This window comes from Coenobita brevimanus, chromosome 24 (genome assembly GCF_032717465.1).
Source record: "Coenobita brevimanus isolate Jiangsu-jjx chromosome 24, ASM3271746v2, whole genome shotgun sequence".
Lineage (NCBI taxonomy): Eukaryota > Metazoa > Arthropoda > Malacostraca > Decapoda > Coenobitidae > Coenobita > Coenobita brevimanus.
In genome coordinates this window covers 485,549-505,000 of record NC_136977.1, presented here as the reverse complement: position 1 = coordinate 505,000, position 19,452 = coordinate 485,549, and the positions used below count along the sequence as shown (strand labels likewise).

The 19,452-nt window shown below is 40.0% G+C and overlaps 1 protein-coding gene across 1 annotated transcript; it reads left to right on the top strand.

Moving 5' to 3' along the window:
* The first annotated feature begins 6,668 nt into the window (after window positions 1–6,668).
* Window positions 6,669–18,411, top strand: sky (GTPase-activating protein skywalker). Its single transcript, XM_080267493.1, has 13 exons — window positions 6,669–6,932; window positions 7,255–7,368; window positions 8,090–8,308; window positions 8,663–8,813; window positions 9,484–9,672; window positions 10,341–10,465; window positions 10,715–10,825; window positions 11,232–11,402; window positions 12,262–12,507; window positions 14,441–14,527; window positions 14,874–14,978; window positions 16,289–16,581; window positions 16,955–18,411. The coding sequence occupies exons 1-13, from the start codon at window positions 6,669–6,671 to the stop codon at window positions 17,094–17,096; spliced, it is 2,217 nt and encodes a 738-aa protein (XP_080123619.1). The 3' UTR covers window positions 17,097–18,411.
* The last annotated feature ends 1,041 nt before the right edge of the window (window positions 18,412–19,452 follow it).

The following is a 19,452-nucleotide window of genomic DNA, read 5'->3' as shown; positions in this document are numbered from 1 at the left end:
AAAGAGGGGAGGGGGGAAAGACTGAGATTTGGAAAGAGGGGAGGGGAGGAGATTGGAGAGGAGGGGAATGAGGAGGGGAGGAGATGTGTGGAGAGGGGAGGGGATGGGGACTAGAGAGGGGAGACTATATACGGTAATATCTATTTAGTGTGAGAGTGATTCCTACCCCCTTTTAGCTCACTTCATGACCAGGTGTTGTCAGAGTGGAAGATTGGCGTAAGTAGTAACCAAGGAGACTCAATTCTATCTCATAACTAAGGCTCATCAAATTATATGCATTCCACGATTTAGTATCAGTTTGTGAGTAGGCCAGTTCCGTCAGATGAAAACAAGGCAAGTATAGTTATTAATAGGAGTCTTGTTGAGGGGAAGCCAGAGTGAGGGGAAGGGAAGACTGACTGGGTGGGGTGTTACAATGGGTGGGGGAATAACGAGAGGGGAGGGAGGGGGAGGAGAAGGACTGTAGGGGGCTTAGAGTTTGGGAAGGGGTGTTGTGAGGGAAGAGGAGGGGAAGGAGGGGAGGGGAGGGTTGGTGAAGTAAGAAAATAGGTTGGGGTGGGACATGGTTGGGGGAGGGGAGTAACCAGGGAGAGGAATGAGGTGGGGAGGGGAAACTTGAGGAATAGAAGTTGGTGAGAGAGAGAGAGAGAGAGAGAGAGAGAGAGAGAGAGGGGAGAGGAGAGGAGAGGAGAGAGGAGTAATAACGTGAATGATGTCAGTGGGACCTTCAACGCATCCAAAAGAAAGGATCACTAATATATGACACACACACACACACACACACACACACACACACACACACACACACACACACACACACACACACACCTTCGGAGAGAGAGAGAAAGAGAGCATACCTATAGTGTAGTCAAGTATCCTGCTTTCCCAGTGTCTGTGACTCTGGTATTATCTCTTCTATGATTTATTAACTCCCTGTGGATGATGATGTTTTATTTCTTGTGTTCTTTTTACGGCCAGATGATTATATTCTCATTGGTAAGTATTTTTATTAAGGCAGTGATATCTACATTAACACTTGCAGTTCAGAAGACATCTTTTAGTATGTTTTGTTCCTGGTGATGATGATGATGATGATTTTAATTATGGTAGGACGATGATGATGATGATGGTTGTAATAATAGCCGTCTTGGTGATTATGCTAATGAAGATGCTAATGATTGTGGTGATGATAACGGTGATTGATAAAAATGATGTTAATTAAAATCATCATGAAGGTGACGATGAAAGTAAAAATGTTAAGTAATAATGATGATGAAAATTGACGAGAATGATGACGCTGAGTGTGATGATGATGATGATAATAACGCCAGTAAGGACGATAATGGTGATGTATTATTTTATAATTGTTTCCGATTCTATTGAAAGCCTTGCAAGTGAGAGAGGTAACAGTATTGCCTTGATAAGAAGTCGACCTTATCTCTTATCTGGCCTTCTCTCTCTCTCTCTCTCTCTCTCTCTCTCTCTCTCTCTCTCTCTCTCGTATTTGTGTGTATGTTTGTTTGTTGGTATATTTTCTGTGTGTGATATTCCTTGTATAGTTTTGAGAGAGAGAGAGAGAGAGAGAGAGAGACTTCACGCACCAGAGTAGCAAAATTACGTGGTAACCTGTGGAGATATACTTCTCATACATACAAGTATACATACATACACAACATATACATACATAAATTTTTTTTCCATATGTTAATCTTACAGTTTATATATATATATATATATATATATATATATATATATATATATATATATATATATATATATATATATATTGTTTTTTTTTTTTTTGCTGCGGGCTCATGGCCTTTGGTTCCTTCTTCCTCGCATTAAAAAAAAAAACAAATTATCTGTATGTCCTTTGTAGCCTTGTGTATAGTTTTCCTTCCTGATAAGTGATGGAGATATTGATGGCTTTGAAGGTGGTATGGGTGATTATGATGCTTTGATATTATATTATTTTTTTATAACTACTACTACTGCTACCACTGTTACTACTGCTGCTGCTGCTGCTGCTGGTAATAATGGTATGAGTAGGCGTTAGTCTTACTATTATTATTATTATTATTACTCCTTTTAGTCGTGACCGTTTCTTTGTCTCTTTTTTTCCTATTCAGTTTTATATCTCTTCGTGCGTCAGTGTTTCGGTCTGGTGATTTTAGTGGTGCCTTTCTAAATTCATTGCTTGCGTAAGACGTCTGGGTATGTGGAGAGAGAGAGAGAGAGAGAGAATGTGTGTGTGTGTGTGTGTGTGTGTGTGTGTGTGTGTGTGTGTGTGTGTGTGTGTGTGTGTGTGTGTGTGTGTGTGTGTGTGTCAGTCGCCTTCAGTCATGCTTCATTGGGCCAGTCCAAGACACTGTGCCAGTCGTTTTCTGTCGCCAGGTCGTCCCCCCCTCCTTTTTTTTAAATTTCTCTTTTCTCACTTTTCCTGCCGTCCTTCTAGCTAGAGAGAGACGGGGGATGGGATGTGGGAGAGGGGAGGGGGACGCGGCTGGAAAGGGAGGAATGGTGGTAGGTTGACAGAGAGAGAGAGAGAGAGAGAGATGCTAGTGTGGTGAAAGGTGTGACTATCGGAATGAGTGAGTGAGAGAGAGGGAGAGAGGGTTGAGTGAATGAGTGATGTTGGTGGGGTAAGGTGTGATTGAGCGAGAGTTAGTGAGAGATAGGTAGGTAGGAAGGGAAGGAGGAGGGGAGGTAGGTAGGAAAGGTAGAGGAGGTATGAGAGAGGTAGGGAAGGAGGGCAGAGTAGGAGAAAGAGGACAGCATAGGAAGAAGAAAAAAGTGACACCGGGAGAGAGAGAGAGTGGGAAGGGGATGGGGGAGGGGAGGAGGATAGTGAGGTAGTGGGGGTGAAAGGTGTAAGTGGGTGAGGGAGGGAGGGTTGCAATGTCCTTGGGGGGGGGGCTGTTCCTGTTGCTGTTGTAACCTGCTGCTGTTACCACTATCGCTGCTGCAATGAGAGAGAGAGAGAGAGAGAGAGAGAGAGAGAGAGAGAGAGAGAAATGGAGAGGGGAGGAGAAGGATCAGCAGAGGAAGAGAGAAGAAAGGTTTGGAGAAGGCGGAGAGAAAAGTACTCGTATAGAAAGGAAAAGAAGAGACAAGAACAGAAGGAACTCAGTGCCTTTTTTTTTTTTTTTTTTTTTTTTTTTTAAGCTCAGTATCTATTGTCGGTCTTTTTAACTTGGAAAAAAAATATCACAAACTTCATAAGATAAAAAAATATCTTTGTAAGGATAGAAAGTCTTTTTAGGCAGGAAATACGACAGATTAAACATTCTTATTGGCTGTGGTTAAAGAATTGCTTAGTCTTTTTTAGCAAGGTTGAGAATAAAACGGCCTTTCTTTTGTAAGGGTAAAAATAAACTCGTCTGTGAACAGAGCCAAGGCCTTTCTTTCCAGCGGGTGAGTGAGGCTGTGTATTGTTTGGGTTCTTGTCAGAGAGAGAGAGGGAGAATTGGGGAGGGGGGGATTCATGCAAAGAATCACTGAGAGGGTGCGAGCAGGTTCTTTAGTTGCGACTTGATGGCAGCTTTCAAAATGGCAAACCAAAATGTGTGTAGCACCCGAAACAGCATATGTAGTTGTGGATACCGGCGCCAGAAATTGCCTCTGGAGTATAAAGGTTACGATATTTGCAGATTTATGCCAACCTGATCGTAAATTTAACGCAGGGTAAATACATGAACTGGCAACAGTGGGTGGAGTCCAACTATATAAACGGGAGGCCATGCGTAAGACCTTCAGACCATGTTGAGACGTTGGTTAATGTGGAGGCGGTTGTGAGGTGGTCTACGCGCCGTGCTTGAGGATCACTGAACTTGTGTATTGTGTCAGCCAAACTGAAATCGAAAACTTCAATCTTAAGTTACAAACTCCAAATCTGGATACGGAAAGTTCCAAACTGTGATGCGAGAACTTGTCAGTTGATGATATTCGCCATCTTTTACAACAAAAGCCAGAGTTTATAAGGATATTTCAAGAGTTGACGAAGACTTAACACAGCCATCATGACTGTGGAGACTTGTGGTAAGTAATTTAAAGATAATAGTAGGAGTTTAAGATATAATAAATATAATTTACCAACGAGAGTATAATACCGCTTTTGGGACAAGATACTCGTATATCGATGTCTAAAATATCAAGTTTTCATCTTGTTAGATTAATCGATGTTGTTACACTTGTTATATCTAAACATGCCACTTAACGAGGCAAGAGATCCAGTGTGTTTCGATAGTCTTACTAAATTTAACAAAGCACTTGTACTTAGGATTACTTCCTTCTGTTCTTGAGATTCCTGGTCGAAGTATGGTATGTCATAATACTCTTGTTCTTCCTAAGGCTTCCATCTGTGTAACTTGACCCAGCATCGCCTTTTAGTTATAGAGACCATCTTGATTTCTCGTATTTGTTGTCTTACATGGTTTGATGTCTGGAGAGAAAAATAACAATTGACATCCTCGCGTTGAATGGGCTTAAAATTTCACGCCCTTCATTGCCTTAACCCTTCAGTCCAAGGACGCATTTTTCCATTAGTCTCACAACTTAAGGACGATTTTATTCAGCTTAGGAGAGACTTTGAACTGACTGGTATAGCATCCAGAAGCCTCGTAAACTGAATAAAATTGTCAGGAGATAGCAGGAAAGAGAATACGGTATAAAATGTCATCGGATGGAAGGGGTTAATCGATTTTTTCCCCTAGTTTTATCACGCCGACTAGATATACAGTAACCTGACACTTAGCAACGCGGACGTAAAAACGCTTCTTAGAAAGTGACAGGTTGAATGTTTGCTGAGGCCGGGAACCCGCTCCTTACCTGATGAAATCGTCTGGTGGTAAATTAAATGTATTCTGACCGTGAAAAGACTAAGCATGGCGAAAAACTTAAAGCCAGTGCACTAGTCCCCTGCTGCTGCTGCTGCTGCTCTGCTGCTGCTGCTGCTGCTCTGCTGCTGCTGATGATGATTATTATTATTATTATTTTAACGAAATGCATTCAGAATTGGAGAATAGCATTTTATTCCCTACATTATAATCAGACTTATACGAAGTTACTCAGCGTTGTTATGATATATTAATATCAACTTAAGTAACAGTGACGCGCCTGCCATTCTGCAGTTTATATGTATTGAAGTTCCACATCGCTGGAGTTAAAGCAGACAGAGAAATACAAAAAGGGATCATGTACTTCTCCCACTCTTTAATTTTGCCGTTGAGCTGACCAAATAGGATTACAGTAATATTGAACTTCGACAATAATACCTTTTAATGACGGCGTGATAATTAAGTGTGGTTCGAGTTGCATGTAAACGATGGAGGGTTGCACAGGTAGGTTGGTTGTGGTGCGCTGTTGGCGATAATTCTGCGGGTTTTACACTCCTAAGTCTGTTATGCCTGTTGTATCATTTTGGTTACAGTGCACATCATGTTATTATCCGTCGTTCATGTAACATACAATCCATAGTGAGTTTATTTACAGTGTACATATAGGTAGACAAGTGGATGCAAAACATAATTTTACGGCACTTGCATTATCAAAATATGCAAATAATATACGATAGATTAGCTGTAAGTGGAAGCTGCAGAGACGCAACTTCTTGCCGCATTGTGGTGTGATAGTTTAATATGGTTTTGATAGAGGATAAGTAATTCAGAGTAGTCACGAACCGTAAATAAAGTTGTCCGAGATACGATAGTGTTATCTGACGGGGCGAAAGATAATGAGAAGCAGCGGTCAACATGGCCAGTGTTTTAGTCAGCTGTGTTGAGGGGAGACTGGATAGGCAGCTCGCGCCTTAACACATATGGCGCCAGGAATGTGTGGGGGCGGTGGGAGAGGGGCAGGGGTGGTGGGCGGGGGCGGGGTTGTGGGAGGCGGCAGGAGAAAGTAACGCGTGAACTCGGTAAAGGCCTACGTGCCTGCTGCCCTCTCACTCACTCTCTGACATGACTCCGCAACACGAAGTACCGTCGCTTGTTTTAATGTCAAAGAACGTATTTCCCTTCATGTTTATAATACATACACTGGGGAATAACAGAGAATAAGTAATGCTGGTGTATGTGAAAGTGGCGTTTGGTAGTGATGTAGTTTGCCGTGTGTGGTCGCCTGATGCCGTGTGCCTTTGACATTTATCACGATTGAGACACTGAAAGAATATTTGGAATTTTATGGTCGTTATAAATACAGCAAAGGCGTCTGTTTATATTTTTGTGTGGATGGATAGTTCTGAAAAATATGTATGAAAAACTTACCTTGTAGCCCATGTGGTTTAGTGCAGTATGAATTTTTCCAAAGTCAGTTATATCAATTTTTTTCTTCTTTCAGATGGTAGTCCATATTGTGAAAAGTAAACATAGTTGGAAATACTGTAGACCATAGACACTGTAATACTGACTTGAAACCAGTGCATGGCAGAGATGTTGATTTCTCTTCCAATTCAGTGTTAACTCCCTCAGCACCCACAGAAAAACTGAAGTCCAGTGTTGTAGATGAGTGATTGCTGCAGTACTGCATAACCAGCCCCACTAATAAAATGTGTTGATGCAGATTAACTACCCCTACCCATAAACTGTGTTGATGCAGATTAACCAACCCTACTCATAAACTGTGTTGGTCTTTTTTTTCCCCTAACCAATCCCTCTCACTCACCCGCCAAGATGTTGACGTATGACATGATAGTTCAAGTGTACCCGGTGGCTTTTGCAGCATCGCGCCGCATCCCCAGTCATGAGGATGCCAGCCGGGCTCATCGACCACGGCTAAGCTCGAGCAAGAAGGTGCAGCCGGCGGGCGGTGGCAGGAGGCGTTCACTGCAGCAGGAATACACCCTGGTACCAGACACCTGTGACGCTCCACAATACACCATCCACCATGCCGACAACAACAACCAAACTGATATCCTCGATCTTAACCAGCTAAAGGTATTTTCTCCAGGACTTGTATTGTTGAAAAAGAACTATCATGCTCTGTTACATAATGGAAGAGGAACACTGAAAAGCAGAAGGATCAAGGATTTACTCAACATATCGCCTGTGACAGCTTCGTGAACAAGCTGCAACAGGTGAAATGTTAAATAAATCATGAGACCTTTGTCTGCATTTTTTTTCAAGTTTGTTTATGCTGTATTTTTATTACACCTTAGCCACATGTACTCTTAATACCTATTCTGGATTTTATAATTATAATTGAGTTTAAAAAACAAAAAAAACAAAGTTCCCCATACATTATATTATGGGTTTCCAGATCTGCAACCTCAAATCGGCCCCGATTCCCGTCACCGCATACCCGAAGTCCCTGATCCAGTGGCCTGTTGACGGCTCCACCAAGACACGTCGCATATCTGAGGTCAAGAAGCAGGTACAGTACAGCATCACTGTTCATTGTGGTGATACTCTATATGGTAAATGTCAGTTTCAACCCTCAAAGGGGTGCTGAAGAAGAACTCCTCATGATTGCACTGATATAACAGGGTAGTGGAGCTGCTTGGTTACACAAATGTCCCTCAGCTCTTCCTCTTCCCCGGAAGGAGGATGGTGGGCTGCAGGAAAAGGGATCTTTAGCTTGCAGTCCACTTGCCTCTAATCCAGATGAACCTTGGGCAACAGCCACTACTACAGTACTTAAATCAGAGTGGTCTATGGGTTCCTTAGGGGTGACTGATTTTTTTTTTTTTTTTTTTTTTCCCCCATATAATGTCATTAAGGGAAGTAGGTTGGTCATCTAGGCCTATATTTACAGGACTACAGTAGCCGTACATGTCAGAAGGAATAATATGGGATTGGCTGTTCTTGTGTGTATCTAAATTTCATTTTAGCTTTCAAAGGATGAGGTATGTCCCACAGCAACTTTAATAATTCATGGATTTATGGCCCATTAATATTGGTGGTGATATGCAGTAACTAAAATATGCTCATTTAAGGAGGAATATGTTTGCTTCCTTATCAATAATAAATTTAGTTGTCTGGTGGCAGCAAGATTATATTCAAAAGGATGTCACATGGATACAGAAGGTTAATGTTTGTTTTGGTCCTGTCAAATACCGTGCATATTTTTATTTGATTTTTTTTTTCTTTTTCAGGTGAAACTCCTTGGAAACTTTATCAAGATGACAGTGGGTGGTGGGCACCATGCTGAGGCTGTCTCTGATGACAAGACTCCCACCAACCCCCCACCCTTCTCCCCACATGTTGACATGTCCCGCATCCCTGTGCATACCCTGGCGCACACCTCACATGATGACACCACCACCAAGTGGGATGACATCCAGGCACAGATGAAGATGGGCAAAATAAAGGAGGTGAGAATATGAGTAACAAGTTATAGAAATATCTGTCTGTCTGTCCATTGCCAGGTGCTTTAATCCTGCAAGATGTGCACACAAACAAATTACCACCTTGTCACCATGTCCTCTACTATCAGGCTGCCCTCTCTTCATCACAAACATCCCCTCTCTTGAATGTCTTTCCATGTCATCCCTCCATCTTATCCTCAATATCTCCCATCTTCTCACTCACATATAGTAACATGCTGTAGATAAAGTAGCATATAACATTAATTTTAATATTTCCATGAGGAGAAAATGTTCAGTAGGATGATAATTTAAGGGCTAACACTTTCATGGTACAAAAACTTATGAACTTCTCACATTCAGGCCAAGCAGATGGTGCGTGAAAGTGACTGGAGTCTGGGGAGCCCTGCACGAGAGAACCTGTGGCGGGAGATGTGCCGGCACCACTCTAAGGAGAAGGACTTTAGCGAGATGTATTATTGGGACACCATCAAGCAGATATATGGCACAACTGGTGAGTGACTGTAGCTTGTTTGAAATTGTTATAGTCAGTTTGATTGCAACTGACAGACTTGCATCCCTGTATAGCTGATTAGGAGTTATTTTAATGGCAGAATAAGGTAATACTATAGCTGCTACATTCATATATCACTTCATAACTAACAACATACAGTCCAAAACTACCCATCTCCAGTGACAGGTCGATATTTGATTTGGGGCGGGGGGTAGCAGCTTTCTATCAGTTGAAAGTAATAGTTTATAGCTAATTTGTCACCCTCATGAATACATTGAAGTGAATTATTCGGGTTGATTTACAGCTTAGCCAGTGATTTCTTAATTGGTTCTTAGAGGAGGTTAGTTAATTTTTTACCTTTTTGTTCTTGTAGCTACAGTTAGATATTTTATTCATTTGATGAGTAACAAGTTTTTATTTTTATAAAAGATGGTTTGTTATTTTTTTTTTCATCCTCTTGATGCTGTGTACAGTATGTATTAGACATTTTATTCAGATTATGACCAGACAGTTTTGTTCTCTTAGGCTGAAATAGATATAACCGAGATTAACCCTTTCATGTCTCGAGATCTTTCTTAAGTTGCATAAAATATAGTCTGATGGTAATGTAAAAGCACTGCATGAAGATGTTGTAGAAGACGCAACTTCACTGTCATTTCTTTTCCAACAGAGCTGTCAGAATGCAGTTCACAGTTGCCAATGTTCATTGACCTGAACCACAAGGCATCGCATTCGCTGTCACCACGTGGAGTGTCTGTGTGTGAACGTATCATCTCACTCCTGGCATTCAATTATCCCGCCATAACATACGCACCTGCCCTCTATGCCCTCACTGCCATGCTTCTTCATTATATGGATGGTGAGTGGTCTCTTCACTTTGATCAAAGAAATGTTAGGTGGCATAAGAGTCTTTGAAGCGTCTTTTCCGTAGTTATTTATTTTGCTTATTACATCATAGAATGCTCTTGTATGCTTTTGTTCTGATATCATCATAGCTTGCCTTAGTAACATACAAGCAGATATTGAAGTGTAATGTGCTAACCAAATGACTAAGGAAGAGGCATTAACAAAATATCCAAAGTCAGTTAGAAATAGAGCATGTATTGTCACCAGTTTTATCTGTTGTCTAATACCAGAAGCCGTCAGACTCAGATACATTGCTGAAGCACTGTTTTTTTTTGTTTTAAATGACACTTACAGACCTTTCTACCATTAGCCTGTAGCATTCTAGTGCATGAAAGTGTGGCCCATTTAATTGGGCATGCTCTTGATTAGCTCATTCTCTGTTAGTTTTTTTTTCCTCACTCTCTGCACTCTACCTCATCCCATCTTTCAGTGGGAAATGAGGCTGGGATGATGATGATTTAAGCTTTGGTACACATGATAACCCAGATATCTTTGTAAATGTATTGTTTACCTTTCTTACATATTTTGTGCCAGTTAAGAAATCAGATAGCAACATGATATTCCATATGCCAGAAAAAATATATATATATCTATCTAATATATGCTTTTATTTCTGTACAGAGGTGGATGCGTACTACTGCATATCAGCACTGGTAGAGGGATCACAGAACAAATTTGTCTCTCAGACCAAAATTGCATATGAAGCCAAATGGAGGGCAGCAGTGATCCTTGGAAGGAAACATATTGTAAGTGTCTTCAAGGATTTGTGTACAATTTCTATTTTGTGACTTTTTTGTGCCACCTGACAGCAGTAACTTATAAATTTAACAGTAAAGAGCTTAAGCAGGAAACATGCAGCAGAGCCATAGTACTTCCTTTGCTCTTTTTGTATGACTAAAGCCACTGTATTGTAGACAGTTAAAATGCCAGAAGTGTATGTATTTAGGTTGTAATATCATCATATAGTATCGTGTTATAATTAGAATGCCTTACAGAGAGCTGCCTTCTCAACGCTGGCCAAGTTCGGAGTTCCTCAAGAGCAGATCGAGGAGGCCTTCCAGAACTGGACCTGGTGGATCCTGGCCACGCTGCCTCTATCTCACTTGGTGGGTGCTGGTTGCTGTTGTTGACATGTAGGGTCATATTTGATGCCTTTTGTTCTGGTGGGTTAAGGTGCCTCAGTTGGATGTACTGTAGACTGTAAGTGTTTATTGCTTGCATAATGGCACTTAAGTAACTTAACTTTTAAGTGGAACATGCATCAAATCCATGGTTAAGGGATTAAGAGCAGCTTGGTGATATAATTGTCACCAGCTTGAAATTGAAACAAACTTGTAGTGAAGCAATGTAAAATGAAGACCAGCTGTACAGAAGGGAACTGGGACTTGTATTTCCTTTGATCCTTTTCTTTAAGGAAGCTAAAGAGCACAAACCTAGACCCCTTAAATCCATGCACAAACTGGGCGACGTGATGTTGATGACTAAACTAACATTTAAATTTTAAATTTGCAGGTACGGGTAATTGATTGCTTCCTGTTTGAGGGTTCAAAGGTGCTGCTGCGTGTTGCTCTGGCTATATTCAACCAGTTTGTCAAGGCGCTCACACACGACTCGTCCATGGTTGCATCTCTTCCTTCAAAAGGCCTCTTGGAAACCTTGTTGCAGTTCTGCCAAAATATTCAGGTATGTGCATGTGTGAGAAAGAAGGTTATGAAGGTTGGTGAAGTTAGGAAACTGACAAGGAATTTTTTCGCCTGTAAGATCATGTGAGTTAAGGAAAACATGATGAGCTGCCCCCCTTGCCCTTCCTTGTGTGTGGGTGTGTGTGTGTGTGTGTGGGTGTGTGGGTGTGTGTGTGTTGTCAGTGGATTGACTCTATATATATTTTTAATAGCGCATCTGTTAAAAAAAAAAAAAAAATGCAACTTGTCATTCCTTTGAGGTGGAGTTAGGATTCCAGGAGCTTGAATGATGAGTGAATGAGTGTGGCTCATTTCACTGGCTATGCAGTTAATTAGTTCTCCCTCTTCTGTGTTTTTCCCATTATTTAGTTTGAAAAAAGGGGTCATGATGATGAGTATGGAAGTCATTTGACCAGAGGAAAGAAAATGGTGCGCTTAGATAATATGACCATAGAGAGAGAGAGAGAGAGAGAATGAATATGGCTGAAATGGTGATAAAGGATTTTGTTGATGAATTCAAAGGTACATCAGAGGTTAGGAAAGAGTGGATGGAACAAATATAACTCAGCTGGTCAGAAAGTGAGTGGACAGAATGGACATAATTCAGATGGTGAGAAAAGTTGTATTGATTGAAAGACAGAAAGAGGTGACAGATTTGGAAAATATATGATTTTCCATTAAATGAGCTAAAGACTTTGACAAAGCAAAAGAATTAACAATTAAGTAATGCAAGCATGAATGATAAATTAATATCCTTTCTGAACTAGAATTGTCACCTCATATGTAGTAGTATTAGGATTAGATTGTCTATATTTGGCTTCCCATCCCAGTAGTGTAAATCTGTCTCTTCCTCTTGATAGATTCCTCCACAGAAGCTCCTCAAGACAGCTTTTGGCATCCGTGGCTTCAGTAAGTCAGAAATCCAGAAGGTGGAAGTTCAGACTGAGATGTACCTGAAGAGCCAGCGTGTGGTTGGAGGGGCAGGAGGCCAGGGTAACCCTCCCGACACTCCCTCCATGCACCGTTCAGTCTCTCTGGAGGGACTCCCTACATCAGAATCTCAGGCCAACATACAGATGATGTCACACACTCTGGCGATAAAAGAGGTAGGTGTCATGAATTGTGTGGAGCTATATTGTCTTCTTGGTGTTGGGTGCTGCATACTGGGGGTGCGGTTGCTTGTTACTATGTGGGAATGTCATTTTCCTTTATCTCTTCAAAAGAATGTGGATCTGTCTTTGAATGTGCCAAGGTTAGAGAGCCCTGCACCAGGCATCCATTCCCAACAAGAATATGGGAAATTGGGTTAGGATGATTGATTGAATACACATTAGTTTTTTGCCAGGACTCCAGGGGCTTGAATGATTTGTAAATGACCGTATGGGTCATGTTATTAAACATGTTGTTGATAGTTCGACCAATTTTGTGTATATATATATATTTATTCCCCTGGATCCTTCCTCATCCTATCCTGAGGTGGGTGTGAGCATTTAGATGATGATGATGATGATTTGTGAAAGTGCAGCTGAAGTAAGTGTGAAAACAGTGCATGTTTATCGTGGGAGAATACTAATCAGTGACATAAAGTCGTATACTGTACTTAACTGATAGTTAAAGATATCTGGAAACTTTTTTTTTTTTTTTTTTTTTTTTTCCAGTTGAGGGTACAATAAGTAGGAACATTGATGAGAGAAATGCTGTACTTATAGATGATTTTGGAGGGAAAAATCACAAGAGAGTTGTTTTTCCAAAAGACAAGAGGTTTCAGTATTTATGTGAAAATACTTTAACCTCTTGGGTACAGGTGGTCTCTCTCAGTTATGTAAGATAATGTTTGCCTGTATAATATTTGTCAAGCACTGTCATCGCACGTAGTAGGCTAACCAAGATAAGTTTTTAGTGATTTGGAATTGGGACTGGATAGGGATGCTGATGTAACCTGCCTTTTACTGTGTAAAAGATTATGTCCTTCTGCACTCTCTCTGTTCCCTTGAAGGAGGATAGTGGACTGCAGGATAAGGGAAGGGCAACAACAATCTACAGTCCTCCTGGTTTATGTTTCATTGACTCTGGGGTCACAACACCAACAACTTGAAGGGTGCCTGAATTTCAGCTTTTATTGTATTTCTCTACATGCATTGGGTCTTCTTAATCTTTTGGCTGCAGTGCATTTTGCTGAGCTCTGTGAAATCATCTTGATGTCAGTCAGAACCAAAAGCAACCTTTTTCATTGATAGGTAGAACAGTAATTGAGAGTGCTTTAATGTTTTTAATGACCCAGATTTCTCTCAGTGGACTAAATTCATGTGACATCAGCCAAAAGAAAGCACAGAATCTTACATCATGGCCAGAGGGTAAATGTCTTGCTTTAGATTGTGGTCTTAAGGCTATATTGTCAGCTGCATATGCAAAGGGCTATGCTGGTTAGTGGTAAGTGGAGTTAACGTTGCGACAGTTTTACTGTAGGCAGCTAATCAAACTAGTTTCTTTCTAGATACTGTTGCTAAATTTCTTGTTCCAGTGTTAACTCCATTTACCACTATTGGGTCTATTCTAGGCATAACCTCCTGAATCTGGGGATGTCATACTGCCGTCTGATGATTTTATTCGCTTTATGATAGACATTTTGAACTGGAGGAGGTACATAGCCTTCATTAACACTTCAGTATGAGATGTTTTTCGTAAGCTGAATAAAATAATCTGATGTTGGCAAGAATAAAATTAAATTCAGTACATGTCATCGGTCTTCACTGACATCTTATTTTAATTTAATTCTGCAATGTCCACACAGTATACAATATTTAACTTAGGAAAGGCTTCTTGTACTGAAGGGGTCTGTGATGACTTTTGCTAACCTCTTCATTTTCAAGTCTCTCCTAAGCTGAAGACTGTAAAATAATTGGTGGTAGCAAGAATAATGTGAAATTCTACATGTCAGCGGATTTAAGGGTTCATAGTTCTTCCGACGGTAGCTGCAGCTTTTTATTTCCTGACACATCACTCACTGCTTTACTAACTTTATACGCATGCTGCCACAAGGGATCTAGCTCTCCTGCGCCAAAAGCTCGCTCTATGGGTCAGTTCCCCATTCACAGCATCAAATCTGCCATCTTCTCAAGGGATGAGGTGTGTTCCTTACCTGAGTGCAGTTTTGACATTAACATTTGTATTGTGATAGATTTGCATGAAAGTGAAAATAAGTTCATACTGGTTAATGAAAATTTTTGGCAAAAAATGTGGCTTGATTTTGTAATGTAATAGTTTTTTCAGTAGTTTATCTGATGTAATTATTATATATACTGCATGTCAATAACTTCAGTCAGAAAAATGTGTGAGATAGCCAAATGTAGTAGTAAATACTAGAGAGAGATACTGAGTACATGAATAAGTGTGGCATATATTTTTGGATAGTGATAATGGATATATATGTATCTACATTTATAACTAATAAATTTTAAAATCTTTAATGCAGCTCCTAACAGTGTGGTCTTGGCTACCCATGCGGATGACAATGTACCAACCCACCCTTATCTACACAACAGAGGAGCATGGATGTTCACTCACCACATTCTTCCAGGTCAGTATTGTAAGGTTTTTGATGCAGGACAGTAAATATTTTCATGCATATTAATGCTGATTCTGAAACAAGTAATTTGTTTCTGTTTGTATTTTTAGTTGACCTGTATTTTTTACAGTAGTGTATTTGTACGGTATACAGTATTTTCTTGGATTCTGCCTTACCCCATTCTTCAGTGAGAAAAAGGTCAGCATACAGTACCACTGACTTGCAGGGTTAGGCCACATATTAAAGAAGTTATTATATGCTGTCTTAATGTGAATACCAGAATACTGTATTAAAATCTGTGCAGAAGAAGGAAGCAGACTATATACAGGGAAACCTTGGTTTAACGATGCAATTGGTTAAGTAAAAACCCATCGCTGTGGGATATTGTGTCTCGGGGTAGATTTAACATGTACAAGAATGCGTTTTTGATCCTTGGGTTTCCCCCTCATCCAAGTCCGAAATTTCACCCAAATGAGTCCAAAAACAAGTTTCTAGCTAATGTAAACCCCCAGATAGCTTTAAAAGAAGCTAGACTAAGCCTAAAAGCAGTTTATAACTCACTTAAACTCAAAAATTAAATCTGAAAATCATCAAAAATAAGTCTGGAAAAAATCAAACTTAGTAAACTGTATCCCAAAATGACAGTGTACATCTATGACTAAAACACATTAATCAGGGTCTAAAAACAGTTCATAAATCAATGTAAACACAAAATTTAAGTCTAAAATATCATCAAAATCGGTTTCAATAAAACAAAACCCATCGTTGTACTGGGATGTGACCATCGTTCGGTGGGGTAGGGTGGTATTTTTACCCCCATTGCTATGCTGGGGTATTGCATCTACGGCTATCGTATCTCGGGGTCTGCCTGTGTAAATATATATATTGTATAAATAGGTAGATAGATAGATATACATGTTAAACAAGTTTTGTTAATCGCCCATTTCACTAAGCATGCTGTTTGGTAGTTATCCCACTTTTTAAATTTATCTTAGCTTGTTTCTGGATCCTGTCTGACCTCTTCTTTAGGTGGGAAAGAGGTTGATGATGATGTACAGTATTACCCAACAGTTTGGTGATGTGTGTTACCATATACTGTATCAGACTAAATTTCTGTGTAGGATACTAAGCTTGAATGGTGAGTGAATGAGTGCGTGGCCCATTTCCTGGAGCATGCTCATTTAATTCTCCCTCTGTCATGTATTTCTTTTTCTTGCTTTTTGGACCCTACCTTACCCCTTCTGTAGATGGGAAAAGAAGTCAGGATAATGATGATGAGGAGGAGGAGGAATACTTACATTCTTTCATACCTATCTTTGCAGCGAGTGGAGAAGTTTGAACCCACCGTCCTTTGCATCCGCACCATAGATGACCACGTGTTCGGTGCCTATTGTTCTGCCGCCTGGGCTCAGCGACACCACAAGGATGAATTTGGCAACTGGCAGACATATTTTGGCACTGGCGAGACATTTTTGTTCTCACTGCGACCCAAAGTAGCAAAGTATCAGTGGGTGGGGATCACGAGGCAGCATGACAACACTGCATTGTCTTCAGTGGAACATTCTGCTGAGCTGTTCATGCATGCTGACAACAACATGATTACCATCGGTGGAGGGTAAGTGTTGTACATGTACCATTGGGCTATGTAATAACCACGTGGCTGCAAATTTCCTGCCCTGACTTTTATTCTGGTTAACATTAGAAAATTTTGCCATGCTCAGAAAAAATCTAAGGCAGTAAAAAGACAATTACAGTTAATGTTTTGTCTGAGAATAACAGACTTCATATTTTACTCCAGCTTACACCGAACAGTTTTATTTTGTTCATAGAAATTCACCGTAATGGGAATGTTAGGGGAAAGTAAAAGTAGATGCAGTCCTATGTTGTGTTTACTTGGAGACACTTTGTTGGCTTTTTCTGTGTATGGAATTATTGGTAATTACTGCATATTGTGGTACACAGTTTTACATATTTCTTTTTATTTTCAGCAATGGTCAAGGAATTATGCTAGACCATGAATTGCGGTATGGCAAGAGTGAAACTTGCCAGACCTTCAACAACCCTCCACTGGTGCCCGGTGGGGACTTTGAGGTGAAGGTGATTGAAGTTTACAGCTTAGTTAACATGTAGCAAGTTGAGACCAGGATAGTGACACTTGCATTATACTCTTTTCACTTTAACTTGACCTAAAATTGGTATCTCTTCCATCTTGCTGCTGAGCTGTTAACAAGATCTTAACACAAGAACATAGCATTAGTCACAAAGTGCTATGAAAAGAATGTGGAGCTATAGCATTGTCTTGTTTTGCTGTTGAACTACAGAAGATTAGTTGCAAAAGAACAAAAATCTCCACCAAGTTAAGGTGAAAGAACTGCAGTTGCTGCAGTGCATTTTGTAGTATAATTATTTCATATATCTGCCTTAGTATAGATACTGTAACAAGGACATTCGAAGTTACCAATCCTAATCATATCATTCAATGAGTAATTGAATGTGCTTTATTCAGTTAAGTTCTATTTATATGATGGAATATGACTAAAGTTGCATTTAATGCAAGTTATGCAAGAAATGTGAAGGACTTAGCGTGTAGTTAGCTTGTTATTAGAGGTTTTTGTTTCCAGTCCACATTTTAATCCTAGTCATATACTTTAATGTATGTACCACTGAGAAAACGGGACCTATTTTATACATAGCGTAAAGTATATTTCTTATGTTTGTAGTTACCAGGTAAGATTATGCAACTTACTGTGAAAGAGGAATCTCACTAAGGTTATTGTAAGATTGTGAACACTTATAGCATTATAGAGCAATAATCATTTAGTGTGTTAGAGTTCACTGCCTAAGACATTCAGTGTGAAGTAGGGTCCAATTCTTGTTGACTATTGAGGCTTTGGTGCTGGACAGGGATGCTTTCATGTGGTGCCACTAATGTTACTGGGTGGCTCAACTGCCTGATTATACAAATATCCCTCAGCCACTCCCCTATCCCCTGAAAGGGGGATGGTGGCCTGCAAGCATAGATCAGTGCCTGCAGTCCACCAGATTCATGTTCAGATGAGCATGGGGTCACAACAACAACACAGCGGCTTTGAAAACCTTATCTTTAGCAGTTTATTTTGCATGTAACACCTTAATATTCTCGTGTGTGCCTTTTATATCATTTTAATCTCGACATTGATTGCATAAATGCCATACAGGAATATTTTAACATACCAGATACAGAAAATAAACTGGTAAGGAAAAGGTGGTATGCAGCTTCCTTAGTTGATGAGAATATGGGCCATAGTACTGATGTTACAGTGTTGTTCTCTGCCTGTGGTCACCTGTGCTCTCCCTTCACTCACTCTAAGGTAACAGTGCTTTTGTGTCTATTAATTTTTCATCATAATCAGCATAATTATTACCCTAACCCTACTTCCTACTAAGAAATGGGATATATATTTCACCTCATAATATGTCTGTTACAGTGATTTATATGGACTGTCTCACTCACAGTCATTCCAACACAGTTTCCATATATATATATATATATATATATATATATATATATATATATATATATATATACTGTATATATATATATATATATATATATATATATATATATATATATATATATATATATATAGTGACCTACATTGCAAAAGCCTTCCACACCTATACCCATGTGTGGATCACTTCAGGAAGAGAAAGTCCTGTTGCTTGGCCGTGCAGATCAGTTGCCTTTCAGGACCTGTAAAACGGCTTGAACATGTATCATATTGCTGCACATATATTCCTGTATGTACAAGCTTGCCACTACAATACATACACACATATTCACTTGATAACTTTATTATGCTGCACTCTTCCTAATCTTGAAATCTACCCATTCCTCTAAAATTGTGGGAAGCCTGGTTAGGATGATGATCTTATATTTACCTCCTTATTACAACTCATCAGACTGCAACAGGCTGAGGCGTTCATGTATGCAGACTGGAGGCATACAGATGTGATATTATTTGAGGATTTGTAATTGCTAAATGCATAGTTACTCGATATGCACTTAATGTGAAATATTAAAGTCATAACGGACATTGCAGTATAGAGTGAAATATTAATCCAAGTGGCTTAGTGAGTTGAGGAGGCAGTGTAGGTGGTACTGGTATGCATAGGTTATAATAGCATCACATCACTAAAGTGGACAGTGGTGTTCAGAGTGGAGGGGTATTATGTTTCTCACTATTTATTACATTCAGGATAAGCCCTTGGTATAAGTCATCCTTTTTATTACATAGGCTTCTGTGACTCACTCTCAGTTGATTAAGCGTGTCAGGCATCAGCTGGAATGTACCAAGTTGTTCTGGCATTGAACAAGGTAATGACACCAGTATAGTTCTCTCTCTCAGTTGAATGAAATGATCTGGCCTGAGGTCCCAACCATGAGAGGGTTAATGTTTTTTGAGGCCCCAGTAAATTGTACAGTAACTGCCTGATGACATTCCAT

Excerpts from the sequence above, each read along its gene's own strand:
- sky (XM_080267493.1), top strand. The coding sequence starts at position 6,669 with ATGTTGACGTATGACATGATAGTTCAAGTGTACCCGGTGGCTTTTGCA. Across the intron at positions 8,309-8,662 it reads AGATGGGCAAAATAAAGGAG|GCCAAGCAGATGGTGCGTGA; the intron begins GTGAGAATATGA and ends TCTCACATTCAG. Across the intron at positions 14,979-16,288 it reads CACTCACCACATTCTTCCAG|CGAGTGGAGAAGTTTGAACC; the intron begins GTCAGTATTGTA and ends CTATCTTTGCAG.